This window comes from Gracilinanus agilis, chromosome 1 (assembly GCF_016433145.1).
Source record: "Gracilinanus agilis isolate LMUSP501 chromosome 1, AgileGrace, whole genome shotgun sequence".
Classification (NCBI taxonomy): domain Eukaryota; kingdom Metazoa; phylum Chordata; class Mammalia; order Didelphimorphia; family Didelphidae; genus Gracilinanus; species Gracilinanus agilis.
Genome location: NC_058130.1, coordinates 666478845 through 666506163, shown reverse-complemented (window position 1 = coordinate 666506163; position 27319 = coordinate 666478845). Strand labels below are relative to the sequence as shown.

General features: G+C 37.9%; 1 protein-coding gene across 1 annotated transcript; it reads left to right on the top strand.

Annotated features, from left to right (window-relative positions):
- On the top strand, positions 1–26042 carry DSCC1 (DNA replication and sister chromatid cohesion 1). Its single transcript, XM_044658274.1, has 9 exons — positions 1–179; positions 2952–3120; positions 10044–10178; positions 10693–10783; positions 16089–16227; positions 16629–16681; positions 16897–17051; positions 24924–25072; positions 25847–26042. Exons 1-9 carry the CDS (start codon positions 1–3, stop codon positions 25953–25955), a joined length of 1179 nt encoding a protein of 392 aa, XP_044514209.1. The 3' UTR covers positions 25956–26042.
- The last annotated feature ends 1277 nt before the right edge of the window (positions 26043–27319 follow it).

The following is a 27319-nucleotide window of genomic DNA, read 5'->3' as shown; positions in this document are numbered from 1 at the left end:
ATGCGCACCCGCGAAGAGGTGGATGCGACGCTGCAGATAGCGAAGCTGAACCCCTCGGAGCTGCTCCCTACTGTGCACTGCCTGAGTTTCAGCCCTGGGGCCGGCGGCGCCACCGCCGGGGACTTCTGCCTGGTGGAACTCGAGCCGACTCTCTGCCAGCAGCTGGAGGCGGGACACAGGTAGGACTCGCCCACAACCTGGGTGGAGACCCGGGTCCCCTTTTCCCGCCCTCTCCCCACCCCTCCGCTCTCCTGGTGGCTTTTAATGGGACTCTAGTTCTCAGACATAAGTTGTCGTCCACTTCTGGCCAAAATGATGCTGTAGCATTTAAAAATAGTTGGTTTCGGGGCAGCTGGGTAGCTCAGTGGATTGAGAGCCAGGCCTGGAGATGGGAGGTCCTGGGTTCAAATCCGGCCTCAGACACGTCCCAGCTGTGTGACCCTGGGCAAGTCACTTGACCCCCATTGCCTACCCTTACCACTCTTCCACCTATAAGTCAATACACAGAAGTTAAGGGTTTTAAAAAAAAATAGTTGGTTTCACTTGCATTTATTATCCCTCCTCGCCGAAAAAAGCATGCACAATTCAGCAAAGCAAAGCCATGTTGGAAAAGTATATGCTTTTCTGCATTTTAAATTCAATATTTTCCCACCAGAACGGGAGTGGGAAGGAGAGCTATGTGCCAGGCACTGGGATTAGCGTTTTACCAAAAATATTTATGCATTTATTCCTCACAGCAACCCCGTGCCAGTTTCGTCTTCAATTATTTGGTCTTGGGGGTTAATCATTGCATTGATCAGTCCTAAAATGTTGTTTTTGTCTATAATGCTTTTAGTATAATTTGAACTACTTCTGCATACATTGTTCTGCATCAGTTCACAGAGTTCTTCCCATTCTACTCTTAAACTGTCAATTGTATAATTTTTTAAATTTAAAGTTTAAATCAAATTAATTAAAACTTAAATTAAAATTTTAATTCCTCCTAACTACATGTACAAACATTTCCCATTATTTAGTTCTATAATTTCTTATGACACAATTACATTCACATACCACAGTTTGTTTATCCCTTTCTCAGCAGGAGGGCACCTCCTTAGATTTTAGTTTTTGGCTGTTTCAAAAATCTGTAACACTGAGCATTTCCAAATTTTTTTTTATCATTTTAGCCTCATGACTGCCTTGTGTGACAGTAAAGTCCAACAGATAAAATTTAGGCCTAGAGAGATTGTGATTTGACTTGGATTAACAAGTGGAGAAATGAGGACTGAAACCCATGTATTGGATGGGACCCTGCAGGACCTTAAGAGGCCATCTAGTCCATTTTAACTCCTTGGCAATCTCTCTAGTGTCCTGCCCTAATGAGCCATGCTATTTCTCCTTTCCATTTAGTGGGTTCTATTGTTGCTTTTCATCTTGTGTTGATCAGCTGTTTTTTTTCTTTGTATTTTCTATTTTTATTTTCCACCTTCAATTTGTATTTACTAAAAAATACATCAAAAGAGTATGCTAGCTGAAATAGGTAATCATTGTAGTTGTTCTTCCTTGGTTTTTGAAGACCAGCGATGACTTGCAAGTGAGTTAGATTTAAAGGCACAAAATCGTCAGCCTCCAAGAAACAAAAAGAAAGCAAAGGAAAAACCTTCATCCCTACTCTCTTCCAGAATCATAGGAATCCAGTCAGTAGACAGAAGTCAGGATGACCCAGGATTGTAGTAGAAAGTGTCAACAGACTTGTGTTCCCCATACCTAATTGTCACCAGCTGGGCAACCTTTCTTCATCTGTGGAATTGGACATTTTTTCACTTGAGCACAACACCACTGTGGGCACAACACACAAAAAAGCTGGAAAATGGATATGGGGAGGCCCTGGGAGTACTTGGCAAGGGGGCACCTTTTTCTGGGGTTGAAATCAGCAGTGCTGCAGATGGAGAATGTCGAGTCTTAATTTTAGCCTATTAAAGAAGGCTTTGGGAAGAGTTTAGTTTTCCCCTCTTCAGCCCTCTAATCAGAAGGGAGAGGAAGCTATAGGATGTGAAAAAGTGTCTTGAATAGCCAAAGTTGAATTAGCTGCATGGTAATGAGATTAAAGAACAACTAGGTGTTGCAGTGGATAGAATGAAAGGCCTGGAGTCTGGAAGACTAATCTTCCTGAATTCAAATCCTGCCTCAGACACTAGCTAGGTAATCCTTGGTGAGCCATTTCCCCATTTGCCTCAGTTCCTCATCTATAAAATGAGCTGGAGAAGGAGACAGCAAATGACTTTGCCAAGAAAACCCCAAATGGGGTCATGAAGAATTAGACATGCCTAAAAACAACTGAACAAAATGAGATTAAAAGTGATCAGCTGATCCCAGAGATTAAAGATGGGGAAAAGAATCTATTTGTACAAAAATATTTATAGCAGCTTTTTTTGCAATGACAAAGAACTAGAAACTGAAGGGATGTTCATCAATTTAGGAATGGCTGAACAAGTTGTGATATATGATTGTAATGAACTACTGTTGTGCCATAAGAAATAATGAATAGGACAATCACAAAAAAACCTGGAAAGACTTATGAAGTGATGCAAAGTGAAGTAAGGAGAACCAGGAGAATGTTGTATACAGTAACAAGCATAATCTGTGATGATTAACTCTGACTTTAACTACTATCCAGAACAACCCCAAAAGACTTATGACAAAAGGGGAGGATGGGATCTAGAGAGAGAACATGGTTTACAAAATGTCAGAAAATGAATATTAAAGATTGAATCTGGAAGAAATAAAAATTTTAAAAAGTGATCATCTGATCATTATTTTGTGCTGTAGAATGGAAACAGGCAGTCAGATGGAGAATGAGTGAATGAATGAATATACATATGCATACTTCCATTTATATGTAGATGGAAATTTCTTTCATAGAGATTTCTTACAGTCTCATCTCTATTTTTTCTTTCCCTATTTTTCTCTAGTCTTGTGATCCGTGGTGACAAAGATGAACAGGCAGTGATTTGCAGTAAAGAGAAAACTTATGATCTGAAAATAGCAGATACTTCAAATATGTTGCTTTTTATCCCTGGCTGCAAAACTCCAGATCAAATAAAAACTGAGGAAATGCCATCTGATATAATTCACACTGAGGTACGACTTACTTTCTATCTACTCTTTTTGATTTCTGCAGTAGTCAGAAATGATTGATGGGCTAACTGTAATGCAGGATTTATGCAAGATCTCTTGCATTTGCAAAATTACCCTAGGCAATCCTTGCAGTTAAGAGAATGGAACTTTGGCCCAGCAAGGGCCAGTCCCAAGACCTGACAGTTTGAGCTGGGACTATAAACACCCCTGCAGAACCTACCTGGGGGTTCTGATTTCCTTGACCTCACCCAGACACCCAGCTACCCCTGGACTTCCTTGGGGACCCTGGGTGGAGGGAGGAGGATTGTGGGTAGGAAATTGGGTTAGGTCAGCCTAGGCACAGGGTCACCCCTAAACCAATTCATCAACCTCATCTCTCTAGCTCGTGGACCACTTAACATCAGGGCAGTGGAAATTATCCCTGGCTGAGGGGCTGGTTCCCTCAGCCTGATCTTACCTTCTAGGTCAGTTGGCAACACTGGCCAGTCACCCTTAGCAACAGCTTCTCCAGACCCTAAATCCTCTTTCCTCAGTTTCCCCTACCGTGTTTAAATAAAACCTTAGCCTGATACTTTGAGCTTCTATAGTTATTTGTAACATCATCCAGGGCTAAGGGGCTGCTGAGAGGGAAGATAGCAACCACCTGACTCCAGAGGAAGTATTGGCCAGGCATCCATTTTATTCAGGAAATGTGTCAGCTTCACTTCCTGTTGGTTACTGCTTTCACTCCAGACTCGGGGCTCCTCACTCTCCACCTTAAAGGAGCCTACTGACAGCAGGGAGACTGACAGGGCATCACAGCTCAGGCATACACCTTCCTGGCTGTCTCAAATCATCAATTACAGTAGTTGTAGGCTCCCTGGCCCAGGTGACTCACTTATACCACCAGCTCCCCTAACATGAGCCAGTTTACCCCCTTATTACATAACCTAACACAGCTTTTAATTTGTTGAGCTTTAGATATTATGTTTGTAATGTAATAATAGTAGCTGACATTTGTAAAGTATTTATAATCAATCATTGAAAAAACATTTATTAAGCACCAACCATATGTGTAGGCTAGGCACCAAGTAGACAAATGTAAAAGTTAAACTATCTCTTTTTCCGAAGAGAGGGCTTTTTACTGTACTCGTCCTCACACTAACCCTAGGAAGTAGGTCATAAGTATTGCTGTTCCTATTTTATTGATGAGGAAACTGAGGCTCGGAGAATTTAATTGATTTGGGCATAATCACATAACTAGGAAGTGTTGGAGATTGGAATCTAAACCCAGATCTCTTCTGGTCTTGGACAAGTTGTGTAACCTCTCTAGACCTCATTCTTAAACATAAAATGAGATTTTTGATCAGTTTTGTCTACCAAATGTCTCTGCTGAGCTCTAGTCTCAAACTTCCAGCCACCTTTCAGATATCTTGAGCTAGATGGGTAGTCAATATAATAAACTCACTCCCTCCTTTACCCACCTGCCTTCTGTTTTCTGTATCACTGCAGAGGCAGCAAGCTTCCCAATGACTCCCACTCCCAGTTAGGTCTTACCTTTCCACCCTCCTAATCCCCTCCAGGGTCCAGCTGCTGCCAGTGCTGGTCAATTTCACCATTATGTCATCTCTCAGAGGCCTCTCCTATCCACTGCACTGCCACTGCCCTAGTGCAGCCCTCCTCACCTCCCATCCAGATTACTGTGCCAGTCAAAAACCTTTCTTTTTCAGAGCCTTTCCCAATGCTTTTAATTCTGTTAATTATTTCCTATTTATCTTCTATGTGGTTTGCTTTGCATATATTTATTTGCATTTTGTCTTCAGCATTAGATTGTAAGCTCCACGAGAGCAGGGACTGTCTTTTGCCTCTTTTTCTATTTATAATGCTTAGTTCAGTGGAATAATGCTTAGCACGTAGGAATAATAATAATAACAGCTAACATTTAAATAGTGTTTACTATGTACCAGGCTCTCTGTTAAATGACTTATAATTATCTCATTTGATCCTTATAGTTACTCCGGTAGGGTGGATGCTGCTATTATCCCCATTTCACAAACTGAAGCAAACAAGCAGTTTAAGTGACTTGCCCAAGGTTGCACAACTAGGAAGTATATGATGTAGAATTTGAGCTCTGGTCTTGATGACTCCTAGTACTTCTATTCCCTGCATCACCAAGTTTTTTTTTTTTTTAGCACTTAATAAGCTTTTATTGATTGATCAATCTTTATTCTCTTCCAAGTATAAATCCTAATATGTTAGGTAGATCTTAATAACTTTGAAATTTATTTATTTGAAAAAATCTCTCTTTTTTTATTATAAAGGTATTTACATTTAATAACCAATTCCCACAGATAATACATAAGAAGGTGGTCTGGCCAGATTTATCAGCATTTATTAATAAAATGAGAAAGAAGGAGAGAAGAGAGAGAGAAGAAAGGGAGAGGGATAGATTTCAGCCCAGCATGGTCACCTCCATGTTGTGCTGCTGTTTGCTCAGCTTCAGCCCAGGGAGTCAGTCTGTTCAAGAGTAGAAGTAGGAGGCAAGTGGGTGTGGCTCAGTGGACTAAGAGCTAGGCTCAGAGATGGGAAGTCCTGGGTTTAAATGTGACCTCAGACACTTCCTAGCTGTGTGATCCTGGGCAAATCACTTAAGCTCCATTGCCTATCCCTTACCACTCTTCTGCCTTGGAACCAATACACAGTATTGATTCTAAGATGGAAGGTAAGATGGATTCTAAGATGGAAGATTTAAAAAAAAAAAAAAGAGTTGAAGTAAAAAAGACATCTCTCCTTCCTGAGCTTGTCTTATAAACCCCACCAGCTCCTCTCTCTGTGGCAACGTTGCACACTGATGCCCATGCTGACACCAGGAGATGCCAGGGGACACCAGGCCATTAGAGATGATATTACTCTGTAACATCCACTGTTGGGGTCCTGCAGGATGGAGATATTTTCCTTCACATATACATAAGTATTCTGAAATTATATGTTCCAAATTGTCTCCCTCTCTTTCCTCTCCCCTCCAGGAGCTGGCAAGCCATTTGATCTAGGTTATACATATATTATCATTCAAAACACATTTCCATATTGTTCATTTTTGTAAAGAGAATACTCATATAAAACCAAAACCCTCAAATAGAAACCCAACTAAACAAGTGAAAAAAAATCACATGCTTTAATCTGCATTCTGACTCCAACAGTTCTTTCTCCGGAGGTGGATAGCATTTTTGTCATAAGTTCCTCAGAATTATCCTGTGATCTCTACTTTTTAAAGAAGTTCAAATTAGGCAAAGGAGGACAAAGTGACTTTTTTTCTCTAAAGCAGAAGACTGTCTTTTTAAGTGATTCATTCAGAAAAACAGACCTAATTTTAGTAAGTTCTTTATGGAAATGTTTTGAAGGGATATTCCTTCATGCCATAGCCACTGCATTTTGGAAAAACTTGTGAGGGTAGAGAAATATAAAAATTATGCCTTGTTAAAGAAGGTATTGCTTCATTGCTTTAAACTCAAGTTGGTTGGTTAAATTTTATAGCCTAGTGTAGCCAGTCCTTAATTACTTTGGAGCAAAAGACCCAATACCACCATTAAAATAGCAGTCTCCAGCCTGTCTACATTGGCCACACAGAACATTCTACTGGGGAGATCCAGCATTAAACAGATAAATAAAACTAAATATAATTTGGGGTGAAAGAGATTCCAAGTAGCCAGTAGGAGGCATTAATTAGACTGAGATTAGCCAGCAAGTTGGGAACCTGCTCCCTTAAATATATTAATGGGCTGGAAAGAAGAGAATGGAGATATTTCAATGATTCACATGAAATTACTGGAATAAAGGGATTTCCAGTTCTTGTTTTAATTCTCTTAGGGATAGGTCCTTTCAGATCATTTATGTGGCTTCCTTGGGAGCCAATGAATTATGGTGGAAATGATTTGCTTGGGATTTGTTTCTTTTTGTAAAATGTATATGTGATTACCACCAATTTGGCTTAAAGAAACTTAGTGAGAATGAGTTGATACATATGAACTCCTTGTACCTCCTTAACTTACAGCATTATAGATGTAGAGTTTGAGGAGACCCACATCTCACCCTGTGTAAGGATGGCTGAGTGAGCCTGGAGTCAAGAATGCTTGAGTTCAAATCTGGCCTCAGGCACTGACTTAAGTGACCTTAAGTCACTTCTGTCTGTCTCAGTTTCCTCAACTGTAAAATGGGAACAATAATGGCACCTAAATCCCAGGGATGTGGTGAGGATCAATGAGATAATAATGGTGTAGCACTTAGGTACATAGTAGGCACTTAATAACTGTTTCTTCCCTTATCTTCCCTACTTCTCTGTCTTATAAACTTTCTCCTTGTCCTATAGATTTCTTAATAGTAGTTATTTATGTTTGTTGTCATTTTATTTTCTTCTGTAATCTTTCTTCTTTTACTAGTCTTTTTAGATTTTTCTTTCCCATATTCAGCTTCTGGCCTTCTTCACAATTCCTGTAACTTCTGATTCTCCCTCATAATTCCAGCTCCTTCAAGGCTTTGACCTGCTCTGTCTTCCACATATGTTCAGTTCTGCTCTTTGTCCAGTGGTTACTTCCCAGCAGCCACCAGAGAAAGATAGAAGAACCACAGGGCTTAATTTTTGGCCACCAGGAAGATAAAAAGAAACCTCAAGGGGAAAGCTACAATTTTTCATTGGAATCTTCTTTTTTTTCACCTTCTTTATTACTTCAGTTATTCTTTTTTTTTTAATTTTTTTTTTAATTTTAAACCCTTAACTTCTGTGTATTGACTTATAGGTGGATGAGTGGTAAGGGTAGGCAATGGGGGTCAAGTGACTTGCCCAGGGCCACACAGCTGGGAAGTGTCTGAGGCTGGGTTTGAACCTAGGACCTCCCGTCTCTAGGCCTGGCTCTCAATCCACTGAGCTACCCAGCTGCCCCTACTTCAGTTATTCTTGATGGTTTCTTGAATCCCCATACTTTTGATCACACTCCTTTGGATAGACTAATTCATTGGCATCTTTCTTTTTTGTTTTAAAATCCTTTCCTTCATCCTAGAATCTATACTGGGTAGTGGTTCTAAGGCAAAAGAGCAGTAAGGGCTAGGCAATGGGGATTAAGAGACTTGCCCAGAATCACATAGCTAGGAAGTGTCTGAGGCCCAATTTGAACCTAGGACCTCCTGTCTCTAGGCCTGGCTTTCAATCTACTGAGCCACCTTGCTGCCCCCTGGCATCCTTCTTATGGCAGAACACTGAAATGACTGGTTTCTACTGACTTTGTTGTTGTTCTGTCATTCAGTCATGTTTCACTTTTCATGACCCATACTAGAGTGGTTTGCCATTTCCTTCTCCAGCTCATTTTTACAGATGAGGAAACTGAGGCAAACTGTTAAGTGACTTGCCCAGGATCACCCAGCTAATAAGTGTCTGAGGCCAGATTTGAACCCAGGAAGACTCATCTTCCTGACTCCAAGCCTGCATTCTTTCCCATTTAGCTTCTACCAAAAGTCTATGAGAGTATTTCCTGGTAGTACAGGTATTCCTTTCACATTACGGGGAATTAGGAGTGTGGTACCCCTAAGGTCTGGAAAGTCCTTGTAAAATTTTTTGGCCTTTGACTTCATACCAGAGAAGAAATCTGAATTTTTTCTTTTTCTTTTATGGGCTGTTTATAGTACTTCATTGTAAAATTTGGGCTAAGTATTTGGTCATAGTTTCTCCACTTTTTTCTGTGTCATCTGTTGGTCTTCAAGTATCATCTGTAGCTTCCACAAAACTTGAGAAAATTCTCATTTAATTCCTTTTTAAACCATTACCTTCCTTCTTAGAATCAATTGGTTATAAGGCAGAGGAGTGGTAAGGGGTAGGCAATAGGAATTATGTGACTTGCCCAGGATCACATAGCTAGGAAGTGTTTGAGGCCAGATTTGAACCTAGGAACTCCATCTCTAGGCCTGGCTCTCAGTCCACTTAACCACCCAGCTGCCCCCCTATTTAATTTCTTATGCCAACTTGAGATATAATGAAATCACAATGGAGAAAGTTAAGATGTGGAAGGAATACTTGTATTTAAAATTCAATTCCCAACTAGATAGTGTTTTAGTCTAGATATCCTTTTTATATGTGTATAAATGGAGATTTTGAACCTTGGACTTTATCCCCCACAAGTCCCTTTATGGTTGCCCAAAAGTGGAGATTAAAATTAATATGCAAAATACTAAATATTATTTTTATGAATATTTTATTAATAATAAACTAACAGAGACCTAACTAAAAGGTTACTAACCAGCCTGCTCCCAGGAACAAAAGAGGGAGGAGTTACAGCCAAATATAAAACAATAACTGTGACCACGCAAACATGGAGGCACATTAGAGATTAAAGGGAATTTTGGGAAAACTAAGAGACTTATGGGGGGATGAAGTCTAAGATTCAAAATCTCCATTTATATATATACAAAAGTCATGTTTTCGAAATCATTTGTTTGTCTGACTTAAACTTTTAAAAGCAGTTTTATTGTTGCCTTTTATGCTGATATCATCTATTTTCTCTCAGATCCTTCCTACTTAACCTTTCTTTTAACAACAACAAACTTATTTTGCAAGACTATAAGTGGAACTGGAAAGGGATTTGAAAGCCATTTCATCCAATCCTCTTATTTTAAAGATGAGGAAACTGAGGATCAGGGAGGTTAAAGGACCTATCCAAGGTCATACAAGTAGCAAATATAATTAAAAACTCTGCATGGTAATAGACACTATCAAACATAATACATATAAGAGACCTGTTAAATATGGTTTCCATCCCAAATATTTGGGATAGTTTAGGTATATTTCTTCTTGATTCTTTTGTGTTTCTTTATTCATAGATACTTTTTTCCTTTTTGGATTTTCTTTGGTGATTTTCATTTAGTACAGCATATAAATGTTTAAAATACTTTTTGAATTGCAGATCTTTGGTTTTGCAAATAATTATTGGGAATTAAGAAGATGTAGGCCAAAATTAAAGAAACTGAAAAAACTTCTGATGGAAAATCCATATGAAGGGCCCGATGCTCAGAAAGAAAAGGATTCAAATCATTCAAAGGTAAGAATTCTGAAGTAATTTTGTTTATGTGACATGTTTTTATAATGAGAGAATTGGAGATTCTCAGTGGTGACATTTAATAAATGAAAAGAAATTCTTATAGATTAATCAGTGAAATGATAGTTTAATAGAAGCAAAATTAATTTGAGATTTTATAAAACGTATTTCTTGAGGAAAAGCATTACGCAAATGAACAATCTTTTGAATGTATCAAAATTGATTTAAGAAAATGCAGAATAAATTAAATCATAATAAAACTGTTTTGTGAGGAGTACCTTTAAAAAATCAGTTCAAAATTAAAAGCTCTACTATTATATTAAAATTATTTTTTGTTAGCAGACATTTCCCTGTGATTTTGTTTTCACTCATTTCAAAGAAAACAAATTAAGATTCTGTCATTAGTCCAATTAAATAAATATATTTTCAGCATCCTGGGCCAAGGTCACAAAAGGAATTCTGGAAAGCATCCTTGGATTGTATGTCTGATGGTCATGTATCCATTTTTGCTTTGCAGTACACAATGGCAGACTTGCTTGATCAAATTCAGGCAAGTGAGGAGGAAATCCTGGCCCATTTACAAGCTCTTCATGCCTGTGAAATTGGAGGTAGTATTATTTGTTGTTTTCATCATTAGTAGCACTAGACTAGGAAATAATGAACTGAAGAAATATTCCAAGAGGTGGAGTATTGGCCAGCACATAGTATTGAGTCTAAGATATGTTTAAAAAAATGTGCCTGTGGATTGATTGATACACTGAATATTCAGTGATAAAGCTCAACCTTTCCTCAGTGGCTAGGACTACTTAAAGAGTTTATCCTTATTTAGTTGACTAGAGAAATGATTTAGCAGTGATGCAGAATTCCCGGATTAATTTTCCCTGCCACTGTCAGTGCTATGAACAACTTTCTGTTGTGCAAAGGCCTCCTGGCTAAATTGGAGAGATTTGGAGTCGTTTTGACAGCAGCATGATAACTGTTTTGTCCATAGCTATCCTCAGAGGCCAGCTATTAGGGCAGAATAGAGCTTTAGCCTGAATCAGTAAAGCTCAGAACCCCAATACCAGTTGTTTCATTGCTACCCTTCTTGGAATCCCTGGTGTTCTCAGATTTCATTCATGAAACTTTTACTTGTCTCTCCATATTTTGAGGTACCCTCCACATCACCCTGTTGTATTCATTTGGTATGATTTTAGTATATACTCATATATACATTGGCTCCCCCATACATAAGCTTCTTGAGGGCAAGGACTATTTCACTTTTGTCTTTGTATTCCTAGAACTTTAACATGGTGCTTGACCTCCCAGTAAGCACTTTGTAAATCGATAGATTGATTGAAGTATTTTTGTGTTGTTATTTTTCAGTTGTTTCAATTAAGTCTAACTCTTAATGACTCCATTTAAGATGTTCTTGGCAAAGATACTGGAGTGATTTGCCATTTCCTTCCCCAGCTTATTGTATGGAAGAGGAAACTGAGGCAAACATGGTGAAGTGATTTGTTCAGGGTCACATATCTAATAAGAATCTAAGGCTATCAGGTGATCTGATTTCAGGCTCATCACTCTATCCACTTAGCCTATTTTTTTTTTTAACCCTTGTACTTCGGTATATTGTCTCATAGGTGGAAGATTGGTAAGGGTGGGCAATGGGGGTCAAGTGACTTGCCCAGGGTCACACAGCTGGGAAGTGGCTGAGGCCAGATTTGAACCTAGGACCTCCTGTCTCTAGGCCTGACTCTCACTCCACTGAGCTATCCAGCTGCCCCCACTTAGCCTATTTTTACTACGAGATAATACATACAAAAAACCTGGCACATAGTAAGTGATGCCAGACCCAGTTCTTGGTGTATTGTGGCAATACCTAGCTGCTTGTATGATCTTGGGCAAATAATTTACCCTTTATTTACCTTGAGGTTTTTTTTAATGTTTCAAAATATATTTGGTTTTGATTTTATCATAGAACACACAGATCATTATGAAGTGCCAACACACAAAACTACAAACAATATTTTTGGGGAAAAAACTTTAAAAAAAACTACAACTGCCTTAGTACTTGAATCTGGATTCAAGAAAACCAAATCTGAGAATCTTTTTTAATTTATATTTTAAAAAAGAGTTCTTAATTTATCACTAGACTCCAGAGCCTTTCAGTTGTCAGGATCAAATTACATAATACTTTCTGCACAGTTTATGGCATGTAGTAAATGCTAACTTTTTTTTCCCCCTTAGAAATGATAAAGTAGGTTATTTATGTTTTTTCAAAAGTAGTGATAGGTCTGTACTGCTTCTTATCAAAATCTCTGGAAGAGGTATGATGGGTAGAATGTTAGACTTGAAGTCATGAAGACCTAGATTCAAATCCCTCTTTAGATACTTTTTAGCTGTATGACTCTGGGCTAAGCCTTGGGTCTCTGTAGGCTTTAGTTTCTTCATCTGTAGGTTGGGAGGACTGATCTTTGCTCTCTAAAGTTTCTCCTAGCTCTAAATATATGGCCCTAAGGAATTATATTTGTCTCGAGTTTTTCACTTTTAAAAATTCTTTAATATCTAGTCTATTTCTTTCATTGTGGCACAGTGGGACTACTACTGACTTGGAGCAAGATTTTTATTTGAACCCTGGCTTTTGCCTTGGTGAAAATTATTACTTGTTTCACCTTGGGAAAATCACCTTTCTGGGCCTTAGTTTTTTCATGTGTAAAATAAGAGGGTTATTGTTAGAGAGGGGTCTAACACCCTCTGCCTCAGTCACTCAGTCAGCAAAGTAGATTGGACGGGAAGAAGTCCCTAATCAGATTGAAGAGATCAAGGTGCCTTGATCATTGGAAGAAGACAGGTGCTGCCACAAGTGAAACGTGTGATTCTTGAGAGCTTGTGATTGGCTTAAAGAGTCAGATGCACCTCTGGTCCTGTGTAGAAAACAGCAAGCCAATCTGAAACTGTGGATTCCAGGTACATGCCAGGCTAGTGGTGTAGGAACTCAGCCAAGCCTCTGAGGAGAGAATCATGGCAGGAGGGAAAGAGGGGAAAGCTCTCCTCCTCGTGATTCTCCTGTACATTCAGGCATTTCATCAGAGCTTCCCTGGGCAACTGGAGGCATTGTAGCATTCCCCCCTAGAGGGGCAGGGGCTAGCAGCAAAGGAGGCACCTGCAGAAGATTATGGAGAATGAACACTCAAGGACAGTGGGAGACCCTTCATGCTAGACAAAAGAGCCATTTAACAACTCCAGGAAGGCGCTGATCCGAAGAGTGCAGCTGAAAGCTACACCTAGGGGAAACTTGATTAGGACAAGAAAGAAAGGGTTTAAAAGAAGTCAGAGTTGTGAGTTTGTTCTTTGGTCTCATGTTCTCTAGGTGTGACTCCACTATCATATTACTGTTCCTTAGTTTATTGGAAGGGTTTGTTGGGATGGGAGGCGATATTTTATGCCATTACTTTTACTCTAACACCTTAGATTACTTTGAGACTATGACTGGTAATCAGTTAGGAACCACCAGTTGGGGCTCTTGAGAGGCAGCACTAGAAACCCTGACTCGAGGTTTATCCTGGGAACTCTCAGCAGAGTAGTACTGTGAAGATAGAATTAACTCTCCCCTTGTCTATTTTTAGCTAATCAGATCAAGAACTTAAAGTACCCCCTGCTTAATACTAAGTAAGAAAGTTCACTAGTCACTTACTAGAGTAAGCTCACACCTGCAAAAACTACTGTTCCCTCTCCCCAACCCCCAACCCTCTGGGCAGTGCTAGGCAAATTGAAAGAAACCCATTGGTTTCTGTGAAGAAGTTGGGGAATGACAGGAAGTGACATCGAAAATAGAAGCATAAAAAGAAGAGACCTGCATGGTCTAGAGGCATTCCTTTCCTGGCTTCTGGAGAGATTGATTTCCTTCCTGGTGTTTGGAGAGATTGGTTCTTCCAGAGATTCCTTTCCTGGCTTGAAGGAGACCTTTTCCCAGGATCCTGCATTGGCTTGCTGCGTGAGTGACTGAGGTTCCTGCCTTGGCTTTAGAGGAGGCTGTGTTGGTGGAACCCTGGCTGAAGACACCACTGGACTTCTGGCTGAAGATTACCAGGAAATCCATGTGGAGGCAGAGTCTTGGGGAAGCCCTGCCAGGGTTGAGCCTGGCTTCTTAGCAGAAGGGCTGGTAGGCTTATTAGAATCTGTTTCTTTATCTACATTTTTCCACTTTCATTCTTTCTACCTCTTTGTAAATAAAGCTGCTAAAAGTCATTTTGACTTAAGGTATAATATTTTTAAATTGGCGATGACACTATTACTTTAGAACTTTCATATTAGCATAAAAACCTACATTTTAAACTTCTATCGTAGGCAGCTGCCTCCTGGGGACCTGGCTCACCAATGCGAATAAGAGGTAGGGAAATAGTACCTGATCGAGGTTCTACAATTGGATAAATTGCGAAGTTTTTTCAAGTTCAAAATCCTATAAGGCTATAACAATTTATTTGATTTTTTAAAAAGAGCACTTAAAAATTGCTAATAAATTTATTAGATTATTATAAGTATGTGATTTTGGAGTGGAAAAATATGAAGGAAAAATTATATTTTTATAGATTTATTTTCATTTTATTAAGAGGTAAGGAGGCCTAGAGACAGGAGGTCCTAGGTTCAAACCCGGCCTCAGCCACTTCCCAGCTATGTGACCCTGGGCAAGTCACTTGACCCCCATTGCCCACCCTTACCAATCTTCCACCTATGAGACAATACACCGAAGTACAAGGGTTTAAAAAAAAAAAAAAGAGGTAGGGGGTAATGCCTCTTAATAGGGAGGGAAATGTGGGACTTAGAATTAGGACGTGGGTGAATTTGAATTCTGTTTCTGATATTAGTTGTGTGACCATGGACAGTACTTTACTTAAGAGACTGTTGTTAAGATTCAAGGAGAAAATTTATTTACAGCTCTTTGTAATAACCTTAAGATGCTATATAAATGTCAACTGTATTATTTGTCTCAGTCCTAAACCTAGTAGAGAAATATATTTTTCCATTTCCACACTTAAGCTATCAGCAAATTATCTAATGTGTTATGTTCTTTTAAAAAATAAAACAAAACAGGATTGAACAATGGCAAAATCTGTGATAAGACACAGAACCATTAATGAAGGGAAGGAAACTATTTTTTTTTTGTTTCTATACATAGGTATTATGGAAGAAACGCAATTTTAATTTATTTTTTGTTTTTATTACACTTATACAATAGATATTATACAATATTATTGTATTGTATTTTATTTTTTAAATTGTTATAATATATAACTAATCATTTTAAATTTATTTAAAATTTAAAACACAATTAAAATACATGTATGTGTATGCATGTGTGTGTATACACATACACACATATATAATTTCTGTGGTAGTCTACAGCCTGATGGAATGACTTTTGGTTGACTAATGAAAAATTGTTCTTTACTTTTGGTCTAGGCTAAAGTGTATATAACTAGAAGTCAGGAGATCTGTATTCTAATTTCAGGTTTATCAGTAATGAATTAGTTGTGTGACGTTAGATTAGTTACACTCTCTGTTGGAAAGCCATTCATCAAATAGGAAAAATTACTTACCTTGCCTACCACAGTTGAGAGCATCTGTTGAATAATATTTCATTGAGATGGGTACTTCCTCCAGCAAAGTGGATTACAGCCTTACCTGACTCACTGTGAGCTAGAGGTGACCCCACCGTACCATTATAGCACTTAGGTCAGCTTTGGGGTCATATCCAGAACCAGCCTACATTGTTTCTAACCCCAAATCCATTGTAGCTAGCCATAGAGGAGCTTATCACCAGCATGGTGGCTACCAGGTGATGAACTTGTTTGATACAAGGAGTATAGGACTTTAAATGACCTTGGTGGGAAATAGTCTTTCTGATGCAAAATGTATTTCTGATATTAATAGGTTATTGGAGAAGACTTGAATTTGATTATGAGATGAAACTTCTAAATCATATAACCCAGCTTGCGGATTCAGAATCTTGGTCTTTTAATAAAGTTCCTTTAACTGCTTGTCTTCAGGAACTTGGACCTTTGGAACCAGAGTGAGTAAATGCTTGTTGTCTACAAGATTTCTTCTGAAATGGAAACAAAAGAAAAGCTATTTTTATTTTTCTAGCCTGATAAAGTATTGGCAATCAGTCAAGTTATAACATATTTTTAAATTCTTCAAATTTTGAGAAATTGAATTTTGTATGTAACTGAAAGAAATTTTGAATCTTGCAGTTTCTTAAGGAACCAGGAATTTATGATTTGTGTCAGCTGTTTTCTTTAGAGTAGCTATAATAGCATTAAAGAAGTATTATGTATAATTTATCATGGTGGCCTTGAAAATATGCATGTGTTCAAAAATTATTTCTGTTTGGGGGGGAGTTGATAAAGATTCTCCATATAACCCATAAAAAGATTATGATGAAACCTTTTCAAATTTCATTTTTTTTTTCAGGCCAATGATAGAACACTGTCTTGAATGTTATGGAAAGAAATATGTTGATGAAGGTAAGATTTGGTAAGAAAGATTTATCTTAATTGTACATTCAGGTTAAGAAATTAACTTTAATATTTGATAAGATTTTGAAAATTCTGGACAATATCAATACAGGGAAGGAAAGTAAAAATAAGGAGTTAAATTTGACTGGAGAAGAGAACTTTGAATAGAAAGAAAAAATAACAAGTTTAAATATGGTCTAAAGTGAGCTGTTTTTCTTCCTTAGGCAAAGTTTATTTTGAATTGAATACTGATAAAATATGCAGAGCAACAGCACAGATGCTATTACAGAATGCAGTGAGATTCAATCTCTCTGAATTTCAGGAAGTGTGGCAACAAAGTGTTCCTGAAGGAATGACAACTAGAATGGATCAGCTGAAGGTAATATCATAAACTGACTTTTGTAATATTGTAATTTGGTTTTCATAACTTTGTATATTTAATATTTAAATTTAATTTTAAGAATTTTGAATTGAACAAATACCAACTGTCATGAACATTTCTATATACAAAGAGAACAGAAAAAAGAGTATGTGACATGAGACTATGAATCCCTCTTAGATACAGCTTGCATTCCCTTTTAAATGTATTAGAAATTAAATGTGTAATTTTCAAAGCTGCCATTCTTATCTGTTTCCTTCTGGCTTTCCTTCTGTTCTTTTATGTGCATTTAAAAAAAAAGTTTCACTGACTCTCTTTTTCTTTTCTATTGATAGTACCTTATTCATCTTCTCTCCCTACCTGCATTGGAAAAAAATAGAAAAAAACAAAACCCATGTAGCAAATATACATAGTCAAATAAAATAAATGACTGAATTAGCTGTATTCAAAATATACATTTTCAACCACAATTCCAAAAGGCTCATGACAAAATGTGCTGTTCACATCCAGATAGAGAACTGATGGGCTCAGAGTATTAGATCGAAGCATTTTTTCTTTCTTTTTTTGTCTTGGACATGGCTAATGAAAAAATTAGTTTTGCATGAATATACATATTTGCAATGGGTTTTGTTTTTCTTGCCTTCTCAGTGGTGGGGGAGGGGAAGAGGAAAAAGAATTTGAAACTGAAAATAAAATAAAATATTTTTAAAAGTTAAGCAGAATCTATATGTATGTGTACATGTATATGTACATGTACACATCTTATTCTGACTTGTTCTGAAGAGTTCATCTTCTCTATCAGAAGGTGGTACCATACCTTATCAACATTTCTCTGGAAGTTCATGTATAATTGAAAGGGACTTTGATTCTTACAGTTTCTTAAGGAACCAGGAATTTGGTTGGTCATTCATTGCATTGATCATATTTGTTAAGGTTTTCAAAAACTGTTTTTCTTCATGATGTAATTTTATAAAGTGTTTTTGTGATTCTGCTCACTTCACCCTGTATTAGTTCATACAAATCTTCCTGGGATTCTCTGAAACCATTCCTTTAATAATTTCTTGTGATGAAAGCTTTTCATGATTTTAGTGGTAGTTTTTGGTTAAACACTCTTAGATGTTAAATTTTGAGCAAAATTTTATTTTCTATTTGAAGGTTGCAATAAGAGTCTTTTTTATATAAAACTTTGAGGTGATATATAGAAGCAGTTTCTAACAAACAAATTATAATAAGGAGGGTGTTTTTGTAAATTGTTGGTTTGGAACTTACTAGATTTTGCAGTAGAAAAACTGTTACAAAATAGTTGTAGGGAAAACAAGATAGTTTGTAATCAGTTGGTTGAATATTTGAGCATTCAACATATCTGGTGTTTGTAAATTGGAACAGGAGGAAGGGGGAAGGGAACAAGCAGTACCGGGCTTTGTGCTAAATTATTTATGAATATTACCTCATGGTTTTGTAGGAAGAGTGCTAAGTCAGAGGATCTGGGTAAGAATCCTCAGATAATGCCGATGTGCCCTTGGCCAAATTACTCCTCTAGGCTTCATTTTCTTGATCTGTTAAATGATGAGTTGGACTTAACTACCTTTAAAATCCCTTCTGGTTTTAAATCTGTGATTCATGAGTGACAGTAATTGTAATTTTGGCTTTTTTTATTGTCATAGGTTCTAGTTCCTTGATTTCCCTTGATTATAGCTTAGACTTGTAAAATCTTAGGTTAGGAGGGATCTCAGGTCATCTAGTTCAATTGATATTTGAACAAGATTCCCCTTTATAACATTTCAGACAAGCTGATCTAGCCTCTGCTTTAGTAAAGAGGAACCCATTACTTCCCAAGTCAGCCCGTTAAACTTTGGGATAACTTTAATTATTAGGAATTTTTTTCTTGACATCTGGACTAAAGTTGCTTTATCTTCCACACTTTTTATTCTTAATTTTATTAATGTTTTTCTGTACACAAAATTAATGCTTCTTCTATGTGCCAGCCCTTCAAAATACTTGGAAATAGCTGCTCTGTCCCTTGTTCCTTTATCTGAGCCTGATATGGCAGATCCATCCTGATCGCCTTCCTCAAATGCTGATGGTGATGGTGGTAGGGAGGCATCCTGAACTGAACACAATTCTGAGATGTGATTTGGGCAAGACAGTGAACACTGGACTACTCTAGTCTTGGACACTGTTCCTCTCTTGATGCCCTCAATTATGCTTCCATATTCCTTAGCATGAAATATCTCTTGAAAGACCCTGCTAGGGGCAGCTGGGTAGCTCAGTGGATTGAGAGTCAGGCCTAGAGGCAGGAGGTCCTAGGTTCAAATGCGGCCTCACACACTTCCCAGCTGTGTGACCCTGGGCTAGTCACTTGACCCCCATTGCCGACCCTTACCACTCTTCTACCTAGGAGCCAATACACAGAAGTTAAGGGTTTAATTTTTCCCTAGGGCTTAGCACCCTGCCTTGCACATAGCAGCCACTTAAATGCTTTTTGACATGAAAGAAGCTGGGAAAGCCAAAAGGCAGAGTAGGAAGGAGACAGTTGTAAGCAGGGGAAAGATGGGGTTAGGAAAAAGGAGGAAGGTTGGAGACCAGGTCATGAAAGGCTTTGAACGCCAAACCAAGGATTTTATATTTCATCTAGAGGTAATGGAGGCAAAGAAAAGGGACTGGATGTCAAATATATAGAGAACTGAGTCAAATGGATAAGGAGAAAGTCCTTCTCCAACTGATAAAGTCAAAGAGGAACAGGCAGTTCTTAGATGAAGATTAAAACTATCTTTAATCATATGGAAAATGTTCCAAATAACTTAGAAAAATGCAAACTGATGTACTACCTCACATCTAACAAAAGTACTAAGGTGATAAAAAAGGAAAATGTTAAATGTTGGAGGGGATGTGGGAAAATTGTGACACTAATANATAAAAAAGGAAAATGTTAAATGTTGGAGGGGATGTGGGAAAATTGTGACACTAATACTGTTCTTGGAGCTGTGAACTGATATAACCATTCCAGGAATCAATAAACTGGGTGCACTCTTTGATCCAGCATTACTACTTCTAGGGAAAAAGGACCTACTTATACAAAAATATTTGTAGCAGATCTTTTTGTGAGGGCAAAGAACTGGCAACTGAAGAGATGTCCTACAGTAGCAAATGGAATAATTTCTCTGAATTTCTCATTGACTAGTCTGTCTTCTGGAACCTTATCAAATTCCTTCTGGGGATATATACTTGTTCCATTGGACAGCAAATTGTAAAGGGGGTCAGTAATGTAAGGGGTTAAAATTAAAGGCTTGAACTAAGTTATTTAAGAGTATGGTTGCCAGGAATTAATTACTCAATTCCAAAATGGTTTTTTATGGTTCAATTTAAGGTTCTTTTTGATTGAGTTCTGCTGAGTTTAAGGGGTTTTTTAAAGTTCAAAGTTCTGAGCAGGTATGGGGCTGAATATTTCTTCCCCTGAGTTCAGTTCTTAATCACAAGAAAGTCTGAATAGGCCATACGGCCGATTAAGGGTAAACGCTAGTTCCATGTGGTGTCGGTTCATGGGCTCAGGGCTAGAGAAAAACAAAGTCAGTTTTGTAGAAAATACCCACGTGTAGAGCTTGTGTGGGTTGGGGTTGCCTAAATTAGGTCTTTAGAGAAACACGTGGAAGGCTAGAAATAGGGAGAAAGGGGAATATACTACCAAAATCTTTAGCGGCAGAGCTGAAGCAGTCTCTGGAGATGGAGATCTCGGCAAAGGCAGCAGTTGGGGGGGCCTCTCTGTTGGGGCTTGGGGTTGTTGTGGAAGGTCAGCACTAGCAGCATCAGCGGCAAGAAAAGCGTAGCGGAGATAACAGGGACTGGAACGCTGGCAGACTTGTAGTCAGGAGATCAGCGGTAGGAATGGAGGTCAACGGCAGAGACACACTGGCTGGGCTCCGGCATTTTAGTTTAAAGCCAAAAGCCCGAATTGGCTGGCCTGACCTCCCTCCCAAGGTGGTTTGGGCTGGACTGGCTGGCTGAGTCCCGCCGGAGGCAAAAATGTGCTGTTGCTTTCAGCAAAAGCATGGCAAGGAAAGCCACTTTCCTTTTTAAAAAAAGTGCTCAAAAGAGCTGAGCCAGAGGGCCAAAAAGCAGGCATGGCTATCGTTTCTGAAAGGCTATCTGGAAAATTGAAAATTTGATTTCCAAACTTCATAAGGTTGCCATAATTATAACGATAAAAAGTCCCCCCGCCCAGAGAACCGGAAACTGAAACCTGTTGGACCACGGGAAATGTAGTTTGACAATTTCCACGTGTTCATAGAAAATATATATACTTCTAGATAGCATCTCCCAAATTTCACTTTTACAAAGTAGAGAAATGGGAAAGAGGGCAGAATAAGAGATCTAGCTTAACGGGCTAGACTATGTGTTCAAGCCCTGACTTACTCTGGCAGGGCTCCAATAGCCCCAGCCAGATGGACTAGGAATCAATTAATAAGGATTTTAGCTACAAGGCCCCTCTGGAGGCTAGTCCCTCCAGGAAAGTCCAAGGAAGGGAGTCAGTCTTTTTTACTCACCCACATGGTAGTTTTAAGGAGAAATAGAAAGGAGTCCAAGGTCCTTACCTGGAGCTCCTCCAGGGCCCAGTTCAAGGTGAAAGACCTCATCACTGGAAGTTCTGGCCACTTTTAAAGACCATTCCTTTTGTCACTTCCTGTGCCTTCTTCCTACTTTATGTGTACCAATTACAGCTAAAGCTTTGCTTAGGACTGCCCAGGGGGCAGTCAGTCGAATCTGATTTGTCACCCACTATTGTATGTGTGGGACGCAGACTTCTCTTACTTAAGGATAAGTGGGGTGTTTACACTTCTGGTGATTAAATCTAAAAGTGGGCAGGGTAGAGCTAATCCCATTTTCACAAATCTGCAGTGATGTTTTGTTTGAAGTAGTTTCTTTCTTCTAGCATCAGAGTGTCAGTTTTTGTAATAAATGGGATGATGTTGGCCACTTTGCTCAGACATCTCATGAACCCAATATCCATTGGCCAGAGAGAATGGCCACTTGGCACCACAGGATGGTCTCTGTGGGCCACAACCACTGAATTCTTTCTGATGATAACAATAATAATACCTTCTAGGTATATAGTGTATAGTATATATAGAATATAAGTTTTTAAATTTAGTTGGTCTTTATTACAATTTTAATGAGGTAGTTTGCTATCTTCCTCTTTATTCAGATCTTTTGTTCCCACTAATAACTGCCCTGGAAAAAATGCTTTGGCTAGCTACTGGTGTGGCCCTTTAATTTGCACTCTCCTTATTCCTTAGCAACTTCAACTGGTGGGGTCTTGACTGTCACACCTGACTTAGTCTTTTTGTGGCTGAACTCCAGACTTCTTTAGTTATACTGTTCATCCCTGAAGCCTTACTCTGCCCCTAGATTTTCATAAAGAAGAAGATTCACTTCAGCCCTGGAATTCACACATTTGCAGTACTTTCTGCCCCTCAGACTCTTCCCCTGATTGGATGGCTCCTTCATTTGAGGAGGATGCCAAGCCTTCCTCCTTCCTCTCAAGACTGCTCTCTTCTCTTCCATGCTCCTCTCATCCTCCCTATTTAGCTTCCTTTTCTATGTTGTTTGCCCCTAATAGAATGTAGGCCTCTTGAGGGCAGAAACTGTCTTTCTACTTGTATTTTATTCTGTGTTTAGCACTGTAAGTACTTAGCACTTATTACTTGGTACTTAATGTTAGTTGACCCAAATGCTTCATCTAGTTTTATCAACTTTTTTTACCCTGATTTCTTCCCTAGATTAAAATTATTCCTTCTTTTCCTTCTTCAGTTGAAGCCCTTCTCTAGGTTCTTTTCCTACATAACCTTTTCCCATCAAATCTGGAAATGGAATCAGTAGTATTAGAGAATGTTTTCAAAAGTTATATTAACTTTCAAGTCAGCAAGTTTGGATTCATTGTACTCATTATCTACAAAGAGATTTTACCCACGGGAAATTATTAGGCTTTCTGTGATGTTGAGCCACCTTGATTTCAGCTCAGGGCTATATTCTCTTCATATGTTCCTTCACAAAAGGTGTTAGATTATTCTGCCACAGTGACCTGTGCCATCCATTCAATTCAGGATTGGGCTGAAGCAATTGACTGGCTTTGGCACTATTTGCATTAGTTATATAATAGTTGTCTGAGAAAATAGTCCGTGTCAACAGCTTTTTAGTCACTAATATCCTAGGGATGGTCAGTAACACTGCTTAGTGAGAAAACAATTGTTTTTTTGTCTTCCTTTTCTTATTAAATTAAAATTTTTTTTCCAGATTACATGTCATTACAATTTTTTTTTTTAAAACCCTTACCTTCTATCTTGGAGTCAATACTGTGTATTGATACCAAGGCAGAAGAGTGGTAAGCGCTAGGCAATGGGGGATCAAGTGACTTGCTCAGGGTCACACAGCTGGGAAGTGCCTGAGGCCAGATTTGAACCCAGGACCTCCCATCTCTAGGCCTGGCTCTCAATCCACTGAGCTACCCAGCTGCCCCCTACAATTTTTAATATAGTAATTGTTTTCTGATGTTTTGTGATCCATATCCTTTCTCTTTCTCCCACTGTTCGGTTCCCCCATCCTCATGATGATCAGTAATATAATGTTATCACACAATAAATATTTCCATGTTCAGACACATATCACTTAACACTAGAGAAAAATTAATGGGGGAAATAAAGTGAAGAATGGTATGCTTCAATCTGCATTCAGACTCCATTAGTTTCTTCTATGACAGTAGATAGCTGTTTTTTTTTGTTTTTTTTTTAATGAGTCCCTTGGAATTGTCCTGGATCCTCGAATTGTTTTGATAATAGCTGAAAAACAACTCTATAGAAAAATATTGGCTTACAACCTTCTCCATCTCTACTTGGTTCTAAGGGTTGCTTTACTGCTGGTCAGGCTGAGGAATAACTAGTGTGACTGTTGAACTCTAAATTCAGCTGAGGCATATTATTGTCTTTTTAAAAGAAGACCCCATAGGTTACTAAGGTAGTTTTGAGCAAGGATTCAGAGATCAGGAAAATAACATTAGATAGAAATCTTGGTGTTAATACACTACCTCCTAAAATTTAGAGAGAAAATTTATAGAAAACAATGCTACATCCAGCAATGAGATTGAGTATGCAAAGGAATGGAACTGGGCATAAACAAGGATATAAGTGAGCATATTATTTCCCAAGCTTGTTTAATACTGCTTATTTTACTGGAAGGTCAGTTTGTATAGTAGGAGTCTTAATAGTCTTCAAGAGTCACCCTAGGCATTGAGGAGACAAGTGATTTGCTTAGGGTGACACAGCCAGTATGTGTCATAGAATTTGAACCCTAGTGATCCTCTTAGGTAGATTGTCTGCTTTTACAGAGTTGCTATGCAAAAACTAAATGAAATTAGAATTTCTGGAGAGAGTAAGTAATAAGAAAAAGTAAACTTTTCTATATTAGGAGTTTTCAGGTAAAAAACTTGTCATTTTTATATTATTGTCTCCATTGTTATTCATATATAGTCTATCTCTGAGTTCCTTTGAAATCAGTAAATAAGGAAGGAAATTATAAAAGAAAATACATATTCAGATTTTGTGGAGTTGAATCCTATTAAGAAAACTTATCCCACATTTTAATGACTCAACAGATGGGTAAGGCACATATATTCATTGCTAGTGACAGGTTTGTAGGAAGATATAGAAAAGTAAAAGTTGCTATTTATTATTGGTTCTGTTTTAAGCCTCCATGAGATTTCTGATAAATTAGTAGCAAATAACATTCTAAATACATTGAGTTGAGTTAAAATGAAATGTAAACAATTTTTTATATTTAAGATCAAAAACAATTTATCATTTCTTCTCTTCTTATTTTCTATAGGGCTTAGCACTCATGGATAAATACACTAGACCAGAGACTATATTTTTGCTAAAGGTAGATGATTTACCTGAAGAAAATCAGGAAAGATTCAATAGCTTATTCACTTTAAGGGAGAAGTGGACAGAAGAAGATATTGCTCCATACATTCAGTAAGTAATTTCTTAAAGCTACATTTTGAGGTGTGTGTGTATGAGAGAGAGAGAGATTGATTTAAGTTTAAAGTGACTTGGTTTTGGACAGTTTAATACAAATAAAGCAGCTGATAGGTTATCATGACCAGTTATATCCTCAACTGAAACATATCAGGTATATTTAAAGTGACTTACCTGCCTCCTACTTTTACATCTTTTACAATTTACTTGTGCCATATCCTATGCTTGGGAAATAGCCTTCTTTCTGCTATGATCCTTTATCTTCAGACCTGCTGAAATCTCATTTACCTTTCAGAGCTCAAATATCAGTCCCTTCATGAACTCTGCTCTGCTTTTCCTTCCAAGATAGAAGTGATTTATTCTTTTTACAGTGCTTTATACCCTTTTTATATACTCATCTCATTCTATTTTAAACTAACATGCCTTATCTCCTCTTCTAGATTATATACTACTTGAGGGCAGGTACTCTGTATTAATCATTATTTGACAAAGGGCATTTTTCAGTATCTGGTACATATTAGACAAATAATAAGTATCTGTTGGTTATTGAATCACTATCTTAACATCACCTGATAGAAATTCTGCTTGAGAAGTATGTGAGAAATGTATCACTACCATCAGGGTAGATTTGCTAGAGAAAAACAGTGTCATGTACTCTTAAGACTTGGAAGGGAACTGAGGCTCTATTTATTTCATTCTGAAATCAATATTTAATAATTCTGTCATTGGCTACCTATAAAGTATTATGCTAATTTTTTTTTCTTTCCTCAGAGATCTGTGTGCAGAGAAGCAAACAATTGGTACATTGCTCACAAAATATGCACGTTCGTCGATGCAGAATGGGGTTAAAGTTTATAATTCTAGAAAACCTGTCTCTTAAAAGCCAAACATCATTTACTTTAACTTTTGACTGTAATTTTTGTGCTTGATTTATTGATATTTTTTTTCCTCTTTTAGGAATATTTGGGCTTTCTGTTTACCCTCTATTTCAGGGCCCTATACTTTATTTTCATTTTAGACTATTGGGATATTTGTATACTATTATATCCTACCATTTTAGGTAGTGTTAGAAACACTGTATATCATTTTATATATACAATAACAAAAAGAAAGTGATATTTTCCATATTTAACATCTCTGTGCTACTTGTGTCATTATTTAAAAAGAGTATTGTCTTTTTTTGTGATGACCAAAAATTTTATTGAGTGAGGGTTTAAGAATAATAACTATAAATTTTAAAATAACTTTTCAAAGAACTGAATTATAGGGGGCAGCTGGGTGGCTTAGTAGATTGAGAGCCAGGTCCAGAGATGGAAGGTCCTGAGTTCAAATATGACTTCAGACACTTTGTAACTGTGTGACCCTGGGCAAGTCACTTAACCTCCATTGCCTAACCCTTGCCACTCTTCTGCCTTAGAACCAGTACAGAGTATTGGTTCTAAGGAGGAAGGTAAGGTTTTAAAAAAAACCTAAATTATAACTAATCATAGTTATTTCATTGACAGAGGAGAATTATCAGGTGATAAAGAGGGAATAAACCCATAATACTGTGGTTATGGTTAAAAACTTGAAGAATGCTTTTTTTTGGTCCTAGTGAAGTGCTTACTGTGTACAAATGATTTACCATGCTAGAAGCTGAAGAGGTAAAGATAAAATGAAAAGTAGTCCCTGGCCCTCAAAGAGCTTACATTTTAATGGAGGATATAATATGTAACAAAATAAGTATATGTGGTAATGGTTAACAGAAAGAGAAGACTTACTAGCTAGGAGGATTAGAATGGATACATGACTGAGCCTTGAAGGGATCCTAGAAGGCAAAGGTTAGGAGGAATATCTTATACATGACATGGTCTGTAAAAGGCACAGAGACAGAAGAAGAAAGCTAAGAGCAATTAGAATACTTTTGCTGAAATATAGAGTATATGAAAGAGAATAATATGCAGTAAGAATAGAAAGGTAGGCTGGATCCAGATGTGAGGGACTTTTAATGTCAATCTAATGAGTTGATTTTTAATCCAAGAGGAAATGGGGAGCCAGTAGAGATGACTGAGTGTGGGAGTAACATAACTTGTACATTAAGAGAACTATTTTGGCAATTAGGTAGAAGATGAATTTGAAAGGGAAGAGACTGACAGTAAGGACTCTTAATTAGGAGGCTATTCTAATATTCTAGGTAAGAGGATAAGGACCTGAAAGAGGTTGGTAGCTGTGTGGGGACAAATGTGAGATATATCAAGAAGGCAA

Coding starts and splice junctions, on each gene's coding strand:
- DSCC1 (XM_044658274.1), top strand. CDS start 1: ATGCGCACCCGCGAAGAGGTGGATGCGACGCTGCAGATAGCGAAGCTG. Junction 16,228..16,628: donor CTTGGACCTTTGGAACCAGA/GTGAGTAAATGC, acceptor TTTTTTTTTCAG/GCCAATGATAGAACACTGTC. Junction 17,052..24,923: donor CTAGAATGGATCAGCTGAAG/GTAATATCATAA, acceptor TATTTTCTATAG/GGCTTAGCACTCATGGATAA.